Source organism: Haliaeetus albicilla, chromosome 27, assembly GCF_947461875.1.
Source record: "Haliaeetus albicilla chromosome 27, bHalAlb1.1, whole genome shotgun sequence".
Classification (NCBI taxonomy): domain Eukaryota; kingdom Metazoa; phylum Chordata; class Aves; order Accipitriformes; family Accipitridae; genus Haliaeetus; species Haliaeetus albicilla.
This window is the reverse complement of record NC_091509.1, coordinates 10,147,061-10,166,015: the sequence shown is the minus strand read 5'-3', so window position 1 is coordinate 10,166,015 and position 18,955 is coordinate 10,147,061. Positions and strand designations below refer to the sequence as shown.

Below are 18,955 nucleotides of genomic sequence, written 5' to 3'. Positions count from 1 at the left end.
GTAGATGAATGCCTGGGTTTCTGTGCAGGGAAGGGTGACTCAGCCCATCATCGACCAGTTCTCCATCACCACTGCTTCACCCGTCCTGGCAGCTGGGTTGGAGGAGCACTGACAGCACTGCTTCCTTCACAGTGTTTTATTTAATTTTTGCTAGCTGTTGCCCTTCTGTTCATTCAGACTTTATGGGAGTATGCTTCTTCTAGCTGGTGTTTTTCCTGTGATTCATATATTCCCTGCCTTCTGTTTTATTTCAGGGCATACAACTGTGGGTTTTTTAAGAAAACTGGGTGGTTAATCTAATCCTCAGGACTCAGTTTGGAAAGTCATTCTCTTCAGCATTTTCAGAAAGTGTTGCTTGAAAAGACTTTTATCTGATAATATCTTGTATCTATTTCCATTAGCGCATCTGCAAAAGAAAAAAGAAAAAAGAAAAAGCATTCAGGCTTTAATTCTTAAAGGCATTTGAGAAAATCTGGAGAAATCACCACAGGATAAACTGATCTTACCAGTCAGACACAGGGAGCAAACTACTGCAGAGACTTAGAGACAGTCTTATCTGAAAAAGTGTTTTTCTGAGTATAAAAGGTATCTCAGGGCTCACTGAATCAAAATTTTGCTGTTGCTGGGTTATGCCTTTGCATCATCTCTTTGGTATTCTAATGTAAAAGAAAGATTTAGCCTTGAATTATTTACTTATTGCATGTTTTATGCATACATATCCATTCTTTATGCCTATGCAATAAAAATAATTGCACTGCATATAAATAGACCAAGAAGCTATGATAGTCTCCAAATACAGTTAACCCGTCAGGAAAGGCAATTTTCTTTTCCAATATTTGCAGTACAATTTGCAATACAATTGCTTCTCGATGTCTTGGGGGAAAAAAAACGAAAGAGAAACAAACAGGTCCTAAATGCCTGTATTCTTGGCCGTAGATGCACATCTGGCACCTCTGCTCTTCATGCAGCCACAGCATCCTGCACCCTCTCTCTGCTCCAGCTCTCCTGGCTGTGTCCCAGCCCGTGAAGCTTTCCTCCAAGTCTACGTCTCTGCTGGGCACTAGGTACACTGTTCGCCTGGCGTGTTCGAAACATTTGCAGATTTGCTGTGTAACACGCAACAAAACAGACCTAACTGTGTGTTTGTATATTCAACGCTAATCTTACTGGAATTCAAACATACCACATAATCACTGCTAAATAAAGGCTAAAGCAAAACAGATGTATCCAAAGAGTGTTGGAGCACCAGAGTGACAGATGCTCGTCGCGCCATTTACAAACATTAATTAACATTAATGTACTGTTCAGACATCAAATTAGCACAATCCCTTGAGAGAGAGACAGCGTTTTAGAGATTCCCAAACCCCGGTGCTCTGCCGTGGCAGTCTGTCTGGAGAAGAAACCCTCTCCCTGCGTGGGGTGGGAGGGTGCACGGCCGTGAGAGCACGTGGAGGGGCACCGGAGAGGGGGACGTTTGGGGGGCTGCCGGCTCTGCCCCCCCTGCCTGCTGCCTCCCGTTTCCAGCGCGGCATCGCATCGCTCTCCGTGCTCGTCTCTTCTGCACAGCGTTACAGCCGACGCAGCCGAGGCACGGGGCGATCGCCCGGCTCGCCAAAGGATGCCTGGGCCATGGTGGGGCTCGAGGTCGGGCGCGGGATGTCTTTCTCAAGGACGGGGAGAAAGGCGCTGTGCCCAGCAGTGTTCTGCGAAACATCTGCCGGCTGGCCAGGGGCAGGGAGGGGTTATTAGTGGGGAGACTTATTAGGTTTTAAATAGCCATCAGTAAGTAATGATTAGGCGGTCGGCAATCTGATTATATGACACAAACTCCAGCTATAGTTTTGAACCGGGCTGTAAATCCCCCGTGCCCTTTTCAGCTGGAAAAGCATCTGATCTCGTGCAGCTCCCAGGTGCTGAGGTGGAGGGACAGAGAGGCAGCACAGGAAGGGGCTGAGCAAGGGCAAGGGGAGACCCTCCACAAGGGCTGCGAGACACGACACGTAACTGTGGAGTTATCCCTGTCGGCACTCCGCTTGGCAAGAAAGCTAACACGGGATTTGCAGAATTCAGGTCTGAGAGCATTAAGAAAAATAACAGAGCAGATGGCCACGGCACAGCCTGAGGGATGCACTGTCCTTTATTAATCTTTACAAACCCTCTAAAAATATGGTAATTTATTTTGCCACTGTTGCTGCCAATAACCCTCCACACACACCGACCCACACGGGGACCATGAAGAAGCCCTCTATCTCCGTTTGGCAACATACATTTGTTTGTATTACTAGCTAAATTTATCCAGTTCCAATTAACTGTTCTCTTTAGCATTTTTCTCAGTGTAATTATCTCAACACCAGCAGGCCGTTGTTTTTCTAATAAGAATTTAATTTTGTTAGATATAATCATTTTAGGACAATTTTTTTTCTGGACCAGCAATGCATAACTTTATTTTATTTGGCACTGTCAGACACCATAGCTTATTTGCTCAGCGGAAAAAGGGAAAAGAGAAAGAGCTGTTCTCTCCCAAAAAATGTAAAAATCTGGTTATGCAGAGGCCAGAATCTGGTTTCACTGAAATATCAGCAAAGCCAGTAGTGCTGTTTTAATTTCATGCAGGCACAAATAAATTGAGATTCTAGCTCGTTAGACTTCATCACTTGGTCAGGGTTCAGCTGAAGACTCTGGCCCAGTCTGGATTCACTGAGGGAGAGGAGGAGCGTGCAAAACCACGCTCAGTTGTGGGTTTTGTGGAGTGCACCAGAGTAGAGCTCCAAAAAGACTAAGGGGATCTTCCAAACTAGCCAAATCCTTATATATAACTTGTGTCCCGCAAGGAGAAGCAGCATCTCTCTTCTGAAATAAACATTCCTGTTGCCTGCAAGAGTTTTCCATCAGTGCAGTTCAGTGTCTTCAGCATGAGCTGGCTGCCCGGGCAGGCAGCCCCCGGAGCCCCTCGGCCGGGCTCAGCCTCCTCCTGGCTGTCAGGATAAGAGCAGAGTCCCCTGCGGTGGCAGCTCGCCCAGTCTGGCTGTCTGCTTTTGCTTTTCTTTGGCCTCTCTTTCCTTAGGAACTCACAAACAGATCATTCCCACTTTGGTGTTTAAGACGTGCTTCAGCAGACACATACAGGCACAGAGCCTGTATGGGCATGGTTGTTGCACCCTAACTTTGGGAGACAGCTAATAGCACCCACAGTTATCCCACCCTCTTCTCTTCTTTTTTCTGGATTATTTAAGGGGGGTAAAAAATTATTCAGTATGAATATTCAGTAAATTTTCCCTGGCTCATTTTGGCCCCAGTGATGATAAAACATATGGTATGTATATAATACATGCACATGACACCAAATGGTTTTAAATGTGGGCCACCCACAGAACCAGTCTGTTTAGTAAAGGTGGGTGTGTATTTGTCTGTCTGTGATATCCAAGGAGCTTCTTGCAGGGTAGTGTCTACATACCCGTAGCTCAAACAAAATTGTATTGCAAACCAGGGAGATACTTTAATTTTTCTCCAAGGGCAAGGAATTACCTAATGCAGCTAAGTAATTATATTTCTGTAATGCGCAGAAGGCAAGGAAAGAGCAGCAGTGTGGTTAGAGCATCACTGATCCTGAGGCGGGAGCTGAGGACTCCAGGACTGCTCTCTGGAGATGTGTCCAGGGCAGGTTTTCCACTGCCGTGGGCTTGAGGAGGCCCTTGAATGTCCAGGCTGATGGGTAGCCAGATGTGCTGGCTGCTGTATCACTGCTTGCTTCTGTTGAACCACAGAAACTGGTGTATGTTAACGTTATTGGCCCAGCTGGTCATGTAGATTCTTGGAGCTTTGATTTCAGTCCTAACCACGGATCCCGGTCACAAATGGAGTCTCATTGTGTTCGTGCTTGATGAGTATGCAGACAGTCACTACCACAAATAGCTGTCCTTGCCATGGACCACAGCTAAATTATGCTGCTGTCAGATCTAGGTCACTAGTGTGTTGAAATGCAATGCTGTTTCTCAGTCTCAGTCTTTCCTTTCTTGTCTACAAGAACCTAGAAGCTATAAACTTGTAATATCTACAGGTGTCATCACTTAAAAATTGATGTGCTTTTCAAGAATCTTTTTTTTCTATTCTTTTTTCCTGGAGGAAAGGCAGGGTATGATACAAGGAGTGTGCATACATGTGTGTGCATATATGCATGGGATCTTTCATACAGGCAAAATGGCAACAGCAAACACCCATGTTTTACAGCACTTACATTTCCACAGAAGCCTTGGGCCACCACAGCAGATTCAGCATTCAGTTGTACAAGGCAAGAATACAACTGAGGTTCATTTTCTATTTTCTCTTTGGCTTCACAGCTTCCCTCTTCTCTGCCCTTTCCTATCTTCACATATACACAAGCTTAACATTAGGCAAGCTGTCCATGATCCTGCCACTGAGGAATGTGATATTATGTCTTCTCTACCCAAAGTGCTGAAGGCTATTAGGTACCAATGTGTTGCTGATATACAGTTCATCAGGCATTTATATCTGCTTTCTGCTTTTACACGTAGCACTGACTGTAAAGAGCTCGCCAACAGGCAAAATGCCAGTCCTGTTGGGAAAGGATAAAACATTTTGCTCTTACAGGTCGTGGACACTGTGTATATGAGTGACTGCGGCAGCTCCTGCTGGTGATGCGTGTAGGAATAGGGAGGAGATTGCCCTGCAGACTGGGGCACTGAGTCACTGAACCTTCAGCATTTTTAATAGCTTTCATGAACATAATAGAGGTGCACCTGCATCCCCTCGGAGGTGCTGGGAGAGTGTTCATAACACATGAGGTCCACTTTGGGAATTGATCCACTTGGCACTAATTGGTCCCCCCACATCTGTATCGCTGGAACTTCCACTGGAAGACCAGGAAGCATCACATTCATGTTCCTTGGCCACTGCACTGTTCCACGGAGTGACCAAGTGACGCTGGGCAGGTCGCAAACCCTCGGTAGCCGGACATACCTGCAGTGGCCATAAAAGCCATAAGTAAGGCCATAGGAGCTATGGATTTCTTCTTTTGAGCCATCTGTAAAATGTTAGCACTTGATTCATTCATGTGGCAAATGTCTGATATGGGAAAGGAAAAGTATTATAATAACCTTTGCTTTATGGAGCTACTTGGAAGATCTAAAGCTCCAGGAAGGGATTCTTGTATTTCCCCTTCAGCGAAGAATGGTGTAACACAGGCGGGGGAGAGCATGTGTTTCACATCATCTGCTCTGCTGTAGGTAACAGGGAAGTTAACATTTTCAAGAAACTGCAGAAACGTGGGTCTTGACTGATAATAGTAAGAATTAATATGTAATTAAACCTGGACATCATATTAATCATGTGTATGTATTACATTTTATATTAATCCATCACACTGTCATACTGGTACATAATAGATATTCTTTAGGAGCACAGGAAAACAGCTTTAGCTTGAAAGGAAGCAGAAATGTAGAATAAGAAAATGTTTTTATTTCAGCTTTTGACTAAAACTATTGATAATCTTAGAGATATAATTACTTTTCTCTCAGTGAATAAATAGCTGCTTAAATGCCCAAACCATCACATACATCAAATCACCAGCTACTGCAAAAAATCGGTGTGACTTCAATGACTTCTGTTAGCATACACAGATTTCTATTATCTGACTCTTGGGGCCACCGAATGGAAATCCTGCTGAGCTGTGGAAAAGTGGATGGTGTGCTTCTCTGCCTCCCTCGCAATCAGCAAAATTGTCACCCACACTCCAATTGTGGAACCCTGTTACCGATAACAGCATAGGGCAGGAGGAACCCAGCTCGACTTTCTGAACACAGGGGAAGTCATGGTAGCAGCAGTTAGCAAAAAAAAAAAAAAAAAATATATATATAATCTTTTGACATGTAAGTGGAGGAGAATTGCTGCTGAATCACTGGGAGGGAAGAAATATGAGAGCTTAAGATGTCATTTTTACAGGCATAATTTTTACTCTAATGGCCTTCAGTAGCGTGTACAAGTCAGTGTAATGCTGTCAGCTGCAGCAGAGATAGAAGTACAGAAATGTAATAACTCAAACTGCCTGGAAGAATTGTTTTCCTGCTCTAGTTAATTAGCAATGTATCGTGATTTTCCTTTTCTGTTTGCTTATTCAACTTGTGAAATGGTAGCTGGTGTCTTGGCTGTTCTTTCCCATTTATTTATTGAATTTCTTCTTCTGCCTTTTCTGCAAATAAATGTAGTCTCTTGTGACTTGCAGTAACTTGCCATCAGGCATGTTACAGGAATCCTTTGATGTCCAGCACTGGGTAGCACTTTCCAGTAGGTGCCTCTCAGATAGTAAACAATTAAATATGCCAGATATATCTCCCTAGTGTTTAGAGTCAGAAGAGCCGTTGCACATAATGCCAACAGAAGCACCATCTGTCCTAATAAGCAGTCAAAAACATTACCGAAAATACCTGTTTGAATTCAAAGGTCAGTTTATTACCTGGGGGAAGGAAATCAGGAGAGCAGGGGGAAATCCAAAAGCAATAAGCTCTAACAACAAAGGACAAGGTTACACAAACACATTGTGGCTGTCATGAGGAAGGTAGTTATCCTAGGAACAACGGAAATATTTAGTCTATCCTCTGAAATCATTAAGATATTGAAATCTGACCATAATGGTCCTCATTGTCTGACAGACTCAGAAAAATGTAGGTTGGAAAGGACCTCTGGAGGTCTCTAATCCAGCCCTCCTCTCAAAACAGGGCCAAACTCAAACTTAAATGTGTCTTCCTTTAATTAGGTCACTCAGGGCCTTAATCAGTTGAGGTTTGCATATCTTCGAGGCTGGATACCCTCACTTGTTCAACTCACGATCCAGTGAAGGCAAACACCAAAACTAAGTAAATCCTATTCCTGTAAATTATTCAGCTTCTCCTCGTCCCTCGTGGGAGGGATGTGAGGACCATGTTAGTGGGGACAGGAATCAGACCCACTGACTGCCATGGCTCTTAGCATGAGCTCCATGAGAGGAACATTTCACCCAATGCTCTAAAGAACAGTTACTGTCAAATATACCATTTCTTTGAAAGTGAAACTTTTCAGAGGAACAAGCTCTGAAACATGTGAAACCAGAAGAGAATGTAGAAATTATCAAATTGAAATAGTTGAATGCTTGTTTCAACGTTTTTCCCCTGTGACATTTTGAATCTTGTTTCAAAGAGACTTATAAAAAATGTTTTCTTTTGACACTTTGATATTATTTCAACCCTTTGTGTGGAAAATATAATCTGATTTTATCAAAATAAAGCAATTCAGTTGACTCCACATGACTTTTTTTTAAAAAAGTCTTTAAAAAATTTGGAAATTCCTAGATTTTTGTGCCTGTTTAGCACAAAAGTTTTGGTTCCCACTTAAATCTTGATGAAATAAATTGCACACCTTAAGGACATCTCTCTAATGCATACACATAAACTGGGTATGGGTGCATTCACATATGTCTTATTTTAATGTGCTGATGGCACTTAGAAATTCTCACAGGCATCTCCTCAGGTTATGGTCCAGCTTTAGTGTGTGTTTGCTAATTTAATGTCTCTCATGATTCTGCTAACCTCATAAAATCAACTTTTATAGGCATTCAGCAGTGAGGCTCGCTCTAGATACATATTATACCTTGATGTTGAGGCTTGACTCAAAAAAATCTCTGACAGATTATTCATTCCCTTTATAAATAGTTATTGAAACTGTGGCCACTTCTTCAATGCAATGCTCTTATCCTATGGGGGCACCATATTGCATAATTTCTGTGCTTGCCAAATCTGGAAACTACATCTACGAGATAATCATTATTCATTCACTAAGAAAATGTATTCATCAGGCACATAGCTGAATGATACATTCAGTTATTCAGAAGACCTGAGAATTTATGGGCACTTCTTGTGTCTCTGGACCCCAGTTCCCTGTCACAGCTATGGGGACATCAGTACTATTTCTACAAAGTGTGCTGACATCCAAAAATCTAGAGATCAAAAATATTTCATTGGGAACCTGACACAGACTGTCAGGTCAGGACCACCAAAAATCTGCAGTAGGATGATATGGTTGCTGATCTGCTATGCTTATGGGCATATATTAATTTCAGAGCAATGAGGTTTCCAGTTTTAGGTTTGATATACCTTCCTGATCTAGAAATCCGCTAGCAGGTGGGTAGCACAGGGGCCAAACAAAGAGAAAGAGTTCTTATCTCTTTGAGAAGACTTTTTTAGATTATAGCTACTTGTTATTTTAAGAGCAGGAACCTGTTGTACTATGAATATATTGGATGGATCAGGAGGAGAAAGGAGAGCGCAGGGCACGTCCTCCTGATGGTGAAAAGACTAGAAGCCCCATGCAGATGGTTGCCCTGTCCTCGTGGCAGAAGGTTAAAGCCTGGCCAGGCAAAAGGCTGATTCCTGGGAGGTAGAAAGGGAGCTTCGTTATGGGAAAACACACTTCATTTTACTGACATTTTCACAGCTTTGAAACACTTTGTTAATTTGCAATAACAGCTTTTGCAGTCTTGTCAAAATAAATGTCCATTGCAGTTAGGAAAACCCCAACAGTTACTCAGTTATGGCTACATGGAAGGAAGGTGTACTCATTCACCGCGGTAAGGAGGGTGCAGACAGCTTAGTGACTAAGTGCAGAGGGAGAGGAGGGCTGAATATGAAGTCACTCCCTTGCTCTGCAACCTCAGGCAAACCACAGCATTAGTCTGTGCCTCATTTTCCCTAGCTGGAAAACAGAAAATACTGGCTTTCCCCTGCAAGGCACTATGAAACCTTATTTACTCATGCTGTGAAAACATCCTGAGCTCCTTGTGTGAGAGGCAGTCAATGGAAATAGGCTATAGACTCTTTTTTTTTTTCTGTTTGGAAAGGCAGGAGAAACAAGCGGGAGAAAATGCTTTACAGTTTTATTTTTAGAAGACTTGGAAGTCTCCTTTGATGACGGTTGTTCTCTCGCTTTTCTCCTTGCAGGTACTATGCTATCTGCTGCCAGCCTCTGGTTTACAGGAACAAGATGACTCCACTGCGCATTGCTGTAATGCTTGGAGGGTGCTGGGTAATCCCAACATTTATTTCTTTCCTTCCTATCATGCAAGGCTGGAATAGCATTGGCATCATTGATCTGGTGAGTAGCAAAGGAGGTACACCAACCTGGTATCAAATATATTCGGTGCTGTATATTCTTTAAAAAGCAATATTCAGAGAAAAGAAGGCAAGAGAAGCTCAAGGAGAAACTTCTTGTTATCAGTGCAGAGGGGCTGCTGAATTTCTGGAGGATGTCCTTAAGGGGGTTTGAAATGACTCTGTCCTGGAAGGACTGTCACAAAGACAGTGGTGGCTCTGGGAGAGGATTTTACCCGCATCTACTAATCAGTTCAGTGAGTAGTACTTTGAAAACACGCCGAGCTCCAGCTGGCTCCTGATGGGCACCTCAGGAGTCCTCGGTTCCCCTTGGCCTCTGCAGCTCTCAGGGAAGTGCTGGCCACTGCCGGCTCAGCCCGAGGGTCCCTCCTTGCCGTGCTAGCGATGTTTGGAGAGCCAGGAAACCCAGACATCCCCAGAAGGGATGGTGCTTTGGGCCAGTCCCATCAATATCCCCTGTCTTGGTGTGAGCCTTGAAATGGGGGAGAAGGTGAAATTTCCCCATGCAAGTCAATTTTCCCCACTGCAGTCTGGCTTCACTTGCAGGATCCCGTCTACAGGACAAGATGTTAAGAGCTGCAAATCTGTTCTCCTTCCAATGTGGAGATGCAGGAATTAAAAATGGCAAACTGTGAAAACACCTTATTTAGAATAGCTTGTTTAAAGAGTTGTGGCATCTTCTATGCCAAGTCTCAGTCAAGGAGCTATGAATACTTTTTGGCTTGTGGAGACTAACAGGTGCAAGCTGCCAAGCCTCTAGACAAGGTGATAAAGCCAAAATTGCTTCCAGACAAGCATCTTTAGGACATGCAGCTGGTAGAAAAGGGAGGTGCATTTTGTTTATTTAACAAACCATGTCAGCTATCTGGTTTCTTCCACTAATTTCTTGCCCCCGCCTTTTCAGAAAAGGCTCAACACCCAGCTGTCCATACCAGCTTTTCTAAACACCAGTGCGAGCCCTGTCCTTCCCTGTAACTTGCTGGAGTTCACCATGCCAGTTTCAGTAGCTGCATGCTGAGAGGTAGTGCAGGGTTCAAACACCACCTAGTGAGAATGCTTCATAGATTACTTTAGAGGAAAACTTCCTTACGTGCCCAATTAAATAATTTTGGTATTATAGTTTTAAATAGGAGACGGGGTTATTCTCCTGCTGAAATAAACACCAAAAATTATGGGCCTGATGAACCTGCAGTGATATTTTTTTGTAGCAAGAATAGCCTCAGAGAAATCCCGTCTGTCCCAGTTATGCCCCCTGCTCCCCAAACTCACATGCAAGACGCCTTTCTTCTCTGCTCGCTCTGTTTCCATCACAAGTCACTGACTAGATCACAGCCTACAGACTCAACCTGCAGACTTCTGCCTGGGCTGCTGCCCACAGCCCCAGTGCCTGGGAAGCTCGGTGTCACCCCCAGCCTGGAGCTGCCCCCAGATGCTGCAGCCCAGTCCCTTCCCTGTCCATCTGGTCCTTCTCTAATACCCCTGTGGGACTCGGCTGGGTGAAACTTGTGCATCCTTGCTGTAAACCCACGCCCTGATGAACAGAGCAGTGAGCACTGAAAAAAACGCATGGCACGAAGAGAAGTTATCCCCCTTCGCTGTGTCAGAACTGGGGACCTAGGCTGATTTTCCCTGGCCGGGTTGAGGCATGCTCTAGGAAGCCGGAGCTGCAACGCGGGCTGATCCTGCAGACCTGGGGACCAGCAGGGCCTGAGAGCCCACGGTGTGAGCACAGGCGGGAGAGGCAGCGGTGGGCAAGGCAGGTACCGCGGCTGGGAGAGGGGAGGGAGGAGAATTGGAAAGCGGTGGTGAGGTGTCCTGGCAAACAGACTGCTGCTGTCGGAGGAGCGGTGCTGAGCTTCTTTCCTTCTTTGTCCTTGTCCTTCCTCCCCCCGCCCCAGATTCAGCAAAGGCAGTTCAACAAGGCTTCCAACTCCACTTACTGCATCTTCATGGTCAACAAGCCATACGCCATTACCTGCTCCGTGGTGGCCTTCTACATTCCCTTCCTCCTGATGGTGCTGGCCTACTACCGCATCTATGTCACGGCCAGGGAGCACGCCCGACAGATCCGGGTGCTGCAGCGCGCGGGGGCCCCCACCGACGGCCGGCAGCACCACCCGGACCAGCACAGCACCCACCGCATGAAGACTGAGACCAAAGCTGCCAAGACCCTGTGCATCATCATGGGGTGCTTCTGCCTGTGCTGGGCTCCCTTCTTTATCACAAACATAGTGGACCCTTTCATAAACTACACGGTGCCGGGAAAGCTGTGGACGGCTTTCCTGTGGCTGGGCTACATCAATTCAGGGTTGAACCCTTTCCTCTACGCCTTCCTGAACAAGTCTTTCAGACGTGCCTTCCTCATCATCCTGTGCTGTGGTGATGAGCGATACCGAAGGCCTTCCATCTTGGGGCAGACGGTCCCCTGTTCCACCACCACAATAAATGGATCGACTCATGTACTAAGGTGAGTGTTTCTCGGATGCTGCTAAATGCCTGGAGTCACTAGAAAGACTGCTTCTCCAGAGTTTTCGTAAAGGATTGGTTTCGCTTTGCATTTGAAATATCTGATGGATTAACTGTTTAAAAAGGGAGGAGGCAAGAGAAGCGTCCAGAAATCCTTAGGGTGCTCAAAAAAAAGGGTCTGTAGGTAACAGAGAAGTGTTGGCATGCACAGTTTCTCCAGAAGTGTGTTCAGGAAAGAGTTGGGAGAGCGCAGAAGTCATGTATGCATTTTGGCCTGTTGTTTGGTCTGAGGGGAACAGCTTGACCCCACGGGGAGCACCTTGAGGGAGGCTGCCTACTCCGTCTTCTCTAGCAAAGGGATCATGACGCCCATTGTCCCTTCTCAGCTTCTGCCTTTGTAGCCCCACCAGCCACTGCTGCGTCTGCTGAACTAATGAAAGGCAAAGGATGAACTTCCCCAAACGTCTTGACCCTGCTGGGGCACTTCAATGGCTCTCTGCGGGGAGAGATACTTGCGGTTGTGTTTTAGCAGCTCAGAAAATGCTGGGGTGTCTGCCTTTTACTAGAACCCAGTCAAAGCCTGCCCCTGTGCAAGCTCAGCAGCACCCAGCTCTGCAGGAGCCCTGGAAGCTGAGTGTGTCTCACACAGGCTACAGGACAAAGTCCTGCTGGTTGGCAGTTTGGGGTCCCAGTGAATTCAAACCCCGCACCTCACACCCCCCATCCTTCACTGAGTACCACAATGTGTTCATTGCAAGACAGAGTGTGTGGGCTGTGCACTGCGGGGCTGCAGAGGGATTCGGAGGGCTCTCGGTGGTATGAGGCACCCTCTGTGGTCTTCTCCTCGCCGAGCGGAGAGGTGGGAGGCAAAGCACAGGAGGAAGGCAGGGAAGAACAATTATCTCTCATAATATCAGAACAAACTGCAATCTATGAAAAAAACCCCATAGGTGTTTCTGTGCAACTGTCTAGAGGAGATCTGGTTCCTTTGGGAAATGGATTCATGGCTCTTCACATGCAGATGAGGACTTGGTAACCATATTTGTGTTCAGAGCTGAACTCATCTGGAGACTAAATCAGATACTGAGCACTTGCCAGCTGAGTCTGATCTGCTAGTTTGCCCCGAGCTCCCTTCTGCAATGATGTCTGAAGTTTTGGAAAGAGTCCTGAGCCGTATAATGGATGGAAGATGGGGCAGGGCTTGTCACAACCTTGAGACAGACCTCTCAAGCTTTTAAGTCATGAAGGACATTACAACGTATTTGTCTTCTGCTGATTAAAACCTGTTTGGGGGCTATGGTCCCAGAGCCCTCTGTCTGTGATGGATGCATGCCATGCTCAGCCTGTATTTCTGTCAGAGCTGTGCTCCCGGGGACAAGCCAGATGCTCCTCTGCTGCGGTTAGAAGGATTGAGAGATCAGCCGTTACTGGACGCATTGTGCCATCCCACAGTGAGCGAGGCAGTACCTCTGGCTGGGGAGCTGTGGGGGCGAATGCTGGAAAGGTGTCCCTGCATGGGGAAAAGGGAGGGAGGGCTCGCTTCCATCCCCGCTTAACCGGGATGGCTCCGTGCTCTCACCACGGGGCCAGCCCGGTGGCCTGAACACAAAGAAAGAGAGAGTGGCATCTATTTTGGCTAGTAAGCACAGCAACAAGATACCTTTTGTTAAGTATACAAGGCAGAGAGAAGACAGGGAGCCTCTCTTCTGTGTGGGCTTGAGATGTGGAGGGCAGGGAGCCCATCAGCCCAGAAGGTGAATTCCTTCAGTCCTTCATCCTTCAGATGGCAATGCCGGTGCCTCCTCATGTCTCCAAGTTGTCTCACTGCTTTTGCACTAAGTTATCTTGCTGTGAGACCTCATCATCCTGCCTGTGCCCTGTGGGACAGGCAGGCTCAGGCCAGCACTGCCCTGGGGACACTGGGCAGTGGAGACGGGCTCCCAAGAGAGCGAGCGGCTGGGGAGGCTCTGCACACCTCCAGGAGGGCTGAGCTGCTGGGGGTTTCCTTCATTCTGTGCTGAGTGTCCCTGAGCTGACAAACTCCTCATTTTGAGACTCTTTTTAAACATATCGATGTCCCTGCGATGGCCAAAGCAAATGTGAAGAGTCACCTCTGCTTCAAAGCTAGAGGTGGCCATGGTCTTGGCCACGCCAGCCAAGTAGGGAGGCTCTGGTGGGCTGCAGTAAATGGTGGATCCCACCATGGAGTTGAGATCAGGGCTTCCTCATTTCCAGTTTCACCGTCCCACTTGTACCACTCTGCTCCCCCTTACAAGTTATCCATGGAAATGTATTAACAGTCCTGTCAATCTAGATGTGGCAACCATTGCAAAAGGCCCCATAAGAACCAAACCTGCACAGGGCATCTTGTCCACTTCCAGCTTTTATGAGTACTTTCATGGGTAAGAGCACATTGCCTCTTTACAACATGCTACAAGCGCAAGTCAGATTATCTCCCGCCCTTCCATATCACTCCAGCTCCGCAGAAGGCACTCGATTCCTGCTGCCGCATCCCCTCCTCCCTCCGCATGCCGGAGGGATGTGGTTCTGCACATCAGCACTTCCCAGAGCAATTGTTTTCCTCAGCTTTGTAACCGATGAGAAAAGCGTGACTTCTTTCCCTGGTGCAGATTATGCACTGGTGATGATAGAGGTGTGGGGATTAAAGGAAAACTGACTAACTGTAGTCTTTGGACAGTTAACCTCACTTGAGGAATTTGCATTTCTTCAGTGCTTCTCTCTTAAATGCAAAAAAGGTTGAACTCGGCATGAATGGACGAGAAATTCAGTGAGGCAGATTCTCTCAAGGTATGACATACTTTTGCTTTACTAGCAGGGAAATACAAGGGGTCTGTGCCCAGCAGCTGAAATATTGAAAGCTTCCTGTATGGGTTGGCTTCATACCAACCCAACTGAGAAGCTGTGGGGCTGGACCTGGCTCACACATTTCTTTTCCAACCTCAAAGTTGTTTCTTCCTGACCAAGAGCTTCTGTAAATGGGGAAGTTGCGCAAGTGGGATTTTACAGCTGCTTTTTGTACCCTGGCAGGGAGATCAGTGAAGAGAAGGATAGACCTTGTGCTGATCTAGGGCAGAGTTCCTTCCCCAAAACCCGCAGATTTGCAACTATGTGTTAAGCTGACGTGAGTCATTGAGCCTCAGAGGGAGTCAGGAGTGGTTGACAGTAGGTCTGGGATTTCTAACTCCTCTCCACTTCCAGTCTTGAGAAGATCTGAACTTTCCTTCAGCTCTACCTGTCCAAACCATTCTGTCATTGCTCACAATCATCTCACAGGTGCATTTGCAAGTGCAAAAATACGTTTGTCACTGTTAAAATTCAGGCTCATGCTCTTGGATGCATCTGAGCTGCGAGAGTGCCTTCCAGGGACGGAAGGCATTTCTTCTTTTTTTCTTTCGATAACTTTAGTGTCAAAATGTTCTGACATTCCCATTTTGGGATTTTTCACATTTATATTAGGAATGGGAAAAAAAGAAGAAGAAGGAACAGAGTGCAATAAAACACGACAGTGAGAAGAGACAGACGCCCTCACCACACACAGACTGAGACCACTTGGGAGATAGTTCTCATTCCTTCTTTTTTTTAAAATTTATTTTTCAAGTGAACTGTGAAGACTGTGGTGCTCTGGGTGACCCAGGTGGGGAGAGACTTTTTGCGAAACCACAATGGCTATGGGGCAAGGGAGCAGACTGCACAGTGGCTTGACCGTGATGTGAGGGTGACCACAGCTTGCTTAATCCCCTGGCAACCACCCCACTTTATCTCTGAATTATGAATCAGAAGATGGGGAAAGGATTTCCTGTCACCTATTTTGTTCTTGAACTCTCCATCAGCTGGTGTGAGAGACACCCATTCTTTGGGTGGGGTAAGAAGTGGTGCAAAACGTGTTTTGAAGATGTCATGAACAGCCAGGAGATAGGATTTGGTTATAGCTGGATCTATGTGTATGGTGGGAAAGAGTATTAGAATTAAATATTCAACTTTGAAAGAAAATACCCCTGGATATTCACCTATTTCAATTCTGATGTGTACCATCGACTGCAAAATTCAGGCAGGACACATGCAAATGGCGAATTGAAATCTGCAGGTGTGGCTACAATCCGAAATTCACGCCCTATTCATTTTTCAATGGCTGAGATTGCAACTCACATGTCATATACAAAGGTTTGATTCTCTCGCTGCAGTACAAGTTGTGTAATTCATTATAAATATTTGCAATTCATAGTTCTAATAACCTATGGTTTGGAATATCATTCATTGAAAGGACTTGGGAATATAATGAGTGGATAGGAGAATTTACAATGAGCACTCAACTAACATATGGTAAAAATTAGTACAATAATTAACTGCAATAGATATGGGTTTCTGGATGACTGTAGCATGTGTTCAGGAGTTCTGTGAACCGTAAGACTGAAAGGAAAATGCCATAATCATCTGAAAAATGCTGTCTTCCCCTTTAAACATATTGCTTGCATATCTTTTGTCATGCATAGATATTTATTCAACACAAACCAACAAACTCATTCCTTCATGAATCATTAAACTCTCGTACTGCACAAGTGGATGGGAACCCAGATCAGCATTGCTTGAATTCTTGGATAAAACAAGTTCTGAAATTTTGCCACAGCAAAGAAGTTGACTTTGGGTAAAATATATTTGAGCAATGATCAGAGTAGACAAACTCCGGAACGTTTGGGTCAAGGAGGTCACTTTGGTGTATTCCCTGTTTCCTCTCAGAAGTGCACTGTTCAGCACAGTACAGTGTATTAGTCTCTTCAGGGAAAGCTATAGTGAGTGGTTTATTTACTCATTTTCCATCATAGAGAGGTCTTCTCAGACAGGGCCGATGCCAAATTTATTTCTCCAAAGCAAAACACATCCTTGGTTTCCTTTTAGAGGAGCCAAAATAAACAAAGTGAAAAAAAGCATGCACCTTGGGGGCTGGCAGTTCATTGTCCTCATAAATACAAAATTAAATAAATAACCCAATCAGCCCACACTCATGTCAGCACTCTGAAGGTGCACAAAACGCTGGGAGAAGTGTGCAGTAAATCATTGCGTGCAGCCAGCACTCAACACCAGAGCATTGCTGTGGAGTCTTACTGGTCCCTATAGGGAACATGAGTAATTGTGCCAGTAAATGTCCTGAACTGCAGTGAGCCCCAGTGCTTCCTTGCTGCTGTTGGAACAGGCAATGCAGCGACTCGGGTCTCCAGTTTTTAGTAGTTTAGCAACTCCACGGCTTACAGATCTGTTGGAATACAAATAAGTCCACCCTGGCTGTAGGGAAGAGGTCAGAGCTGCTGTGGAGCGAAGGAAGAAATGATGCGTGCCTACCAGCGATGCTTCCCCAGTGGCACTGCACGGGGGTGGTCCTGCCCCACGGCTCAGTCCCCTACGCAGCCCTCCCGCAGAGCCGCCCCAGCTCGGAGCTGGAAGCCCCTCCTGGCACATGCATGCTGTGAAACCTCTGCTGGAATTTGAGGGGAGACCCGTCGCAGCTCTGGCGGTGTCTGCGCAGCGAGGGGAGCTCCACGGGTGCTCCGTGCACCCACTGCCCCTGCTCCATGCAGCCAGGCCCGCCTGTTGCAGGGGGCTGACATGCGGGATTGGCAGGAGGGTTGGGGCTTGAGGGCGAATTTGCACCTGCGTTTAGCTTTGTATTGCCACTTCCAGTCCGTAAAGGCAAAGGTAGGAGCTCCGCCTTTCTCCTCGCCTTTTCCAGGCCAGGAGCAGAGGAGCCTTTGGGCTAGAGGCCACTACGTACAGGCGGGATGGGTGGGCTGATGGCATTGCATTACTATATGCAGTTTTAAAACAGTGAATAAGTTAAAGAGACTTTCCCCCTCTGTTTACGAGGTAGCTTTTCACAAAAACAAGCAGCCATCCTGAAACCCTCCTGGCTTTGCAAGGCTGCCAGCTCAGAGCCCCATCTCCCCTTGCTCCTGGGGTGTCCCTGACACCCTGACATGGAGGACCCATCAGGATGCCCACTGCTGTGGAAGCAAAGCAATTCGCGTATTTTCAAAGATGATTTTGAATGACCATGCCTTCTCGACAGCCTTAATTTCACAAGGTCATTAACTCCATCAGTGCTCAGTGACCTCCTCACATGTCAAACCCTGGCTGGACAGGTGTCCCTGTACCACCACAAATAGTCCCCTTCTCCTGCAGAGTTGCCTTCAGGGGAATGGGCACATTTGGTGGCTGTGGTGTTACAAATCCTCCAGCTGTTTCCAAGCTCCTGGGCTCAGAAATGGCTTCACAAGATGGGTTAAATAGTGCTTTGGCTTCCCCACGCACCCAGGCAGTTTGTATGGGCTGAATCACGCAGCAGGTCCAGTGCCTGGCGTGGGTCATTTCATTTGCGTTCATAGTGCGTGGATGGAGCGGCAATCCCATCCTGCCTGCGATGGTGGGATTTTGTGGGCTGCAGTTGTGGCTTGACTCAGAAAACACAGCGGTTAGTCACTCAGAGCTGCTTTCTGATGGAGCTGGCAGGTGTCTCTCAAGGATCTGGGTTTACAAGTAAAGTATCTCCTCCTGTTCTGCCTCCTCCTGTTCCTCTTATCTCTTATCCTCCCTTAGGCACTAAGACAGCCGCAGAGACCGCAGAGCTTCCTGAGGCAGAATAACACGCTCGCTGCCAGGGGTCGGAAAGCCCCAGCGGGTCCGCAGCAGCAGCAGCAGCAGCAGTCCTGGGCTGGCACCAGCAGTGGGGCTTTCCCACCCCAGCCCAGCCGAGCCTCCGGCCGACGTTCTGGCCAGTCCTCTGCTCACCTGCCTTTTCTGCAGCTCTACCGAGGCAGAGCCATCCCTTGGCGTTTGGCAAGCTGAAAGCTTTCCCTGCATGGGTGCTTCGTCGGCGAAGGTGCATTGAGCCTCAGGCTGGGGGGACGCGTGCCTTCGTTACCGCATTTTCCCGCGGGACAGAGCGGTGGCCGCTGGCACCGGCAGAGGTCTTTTGGAGGAAGGAGGGACCGCGGCAGGGAGCATGGGGGGACAGGTCAGGCACAGCCAGGACAATATCTCGGCCATCCCTGCTGAAGTCCCTAAAAACTGCATCAGTAGCAGTAGAGAGGAATCTGAGCCCAGGTCTGCTGCTGCTACATGATGCTGAATATTTGTCTCCCCTCTGTTTTCTCTCTTTCTCTCTCACACATGTGCACACATTTGCGGAAACAACTAATTATGTAAACCAGAGGGAAGTTATTTCTGGAAGGGAGATGTTTGCAGGCTGCGTTATCAGGGAGGTGTTACACCCTGCTGTGTTTGGGATGTTGGAAAGAGGATGGTGCGCAAGGGCTGCAGTGAGA

General features: G+C 46.8%; 1 protein-coding gene across 3 annotated transcripts in view; it reads left to right on the top strand.

Annotated features, from left to right (window-relative positions):
• Positions 1-18,955, top strand: part of HTR4 (5-hydroxytryptamine receptor 4) — a 146,878-nt gene that overhangs the window by 74,361 nt on the left and 53,562 nt on the right. For 2 of the 3 annotated variants that reach the window (XM_069773108.1, XM_069773107.1), the window contains exons 5-6: positions 8,985-9,138; positions 11,054-11,622. In XM_069773108.1, the coding sequence (XP_069629209.1) occupies positions 8,985-9,138; positions 11,054-11,622 (723 nt within the window). Of the gene's footprint in view, positions 1-8,984; positions 9,139-11,053; positions 11,623-15,098; positions 16,214-18,955 lie in introns of those variants that run through there. The other variant, XM_069773109.1, reaches the window with a different exon arrangement.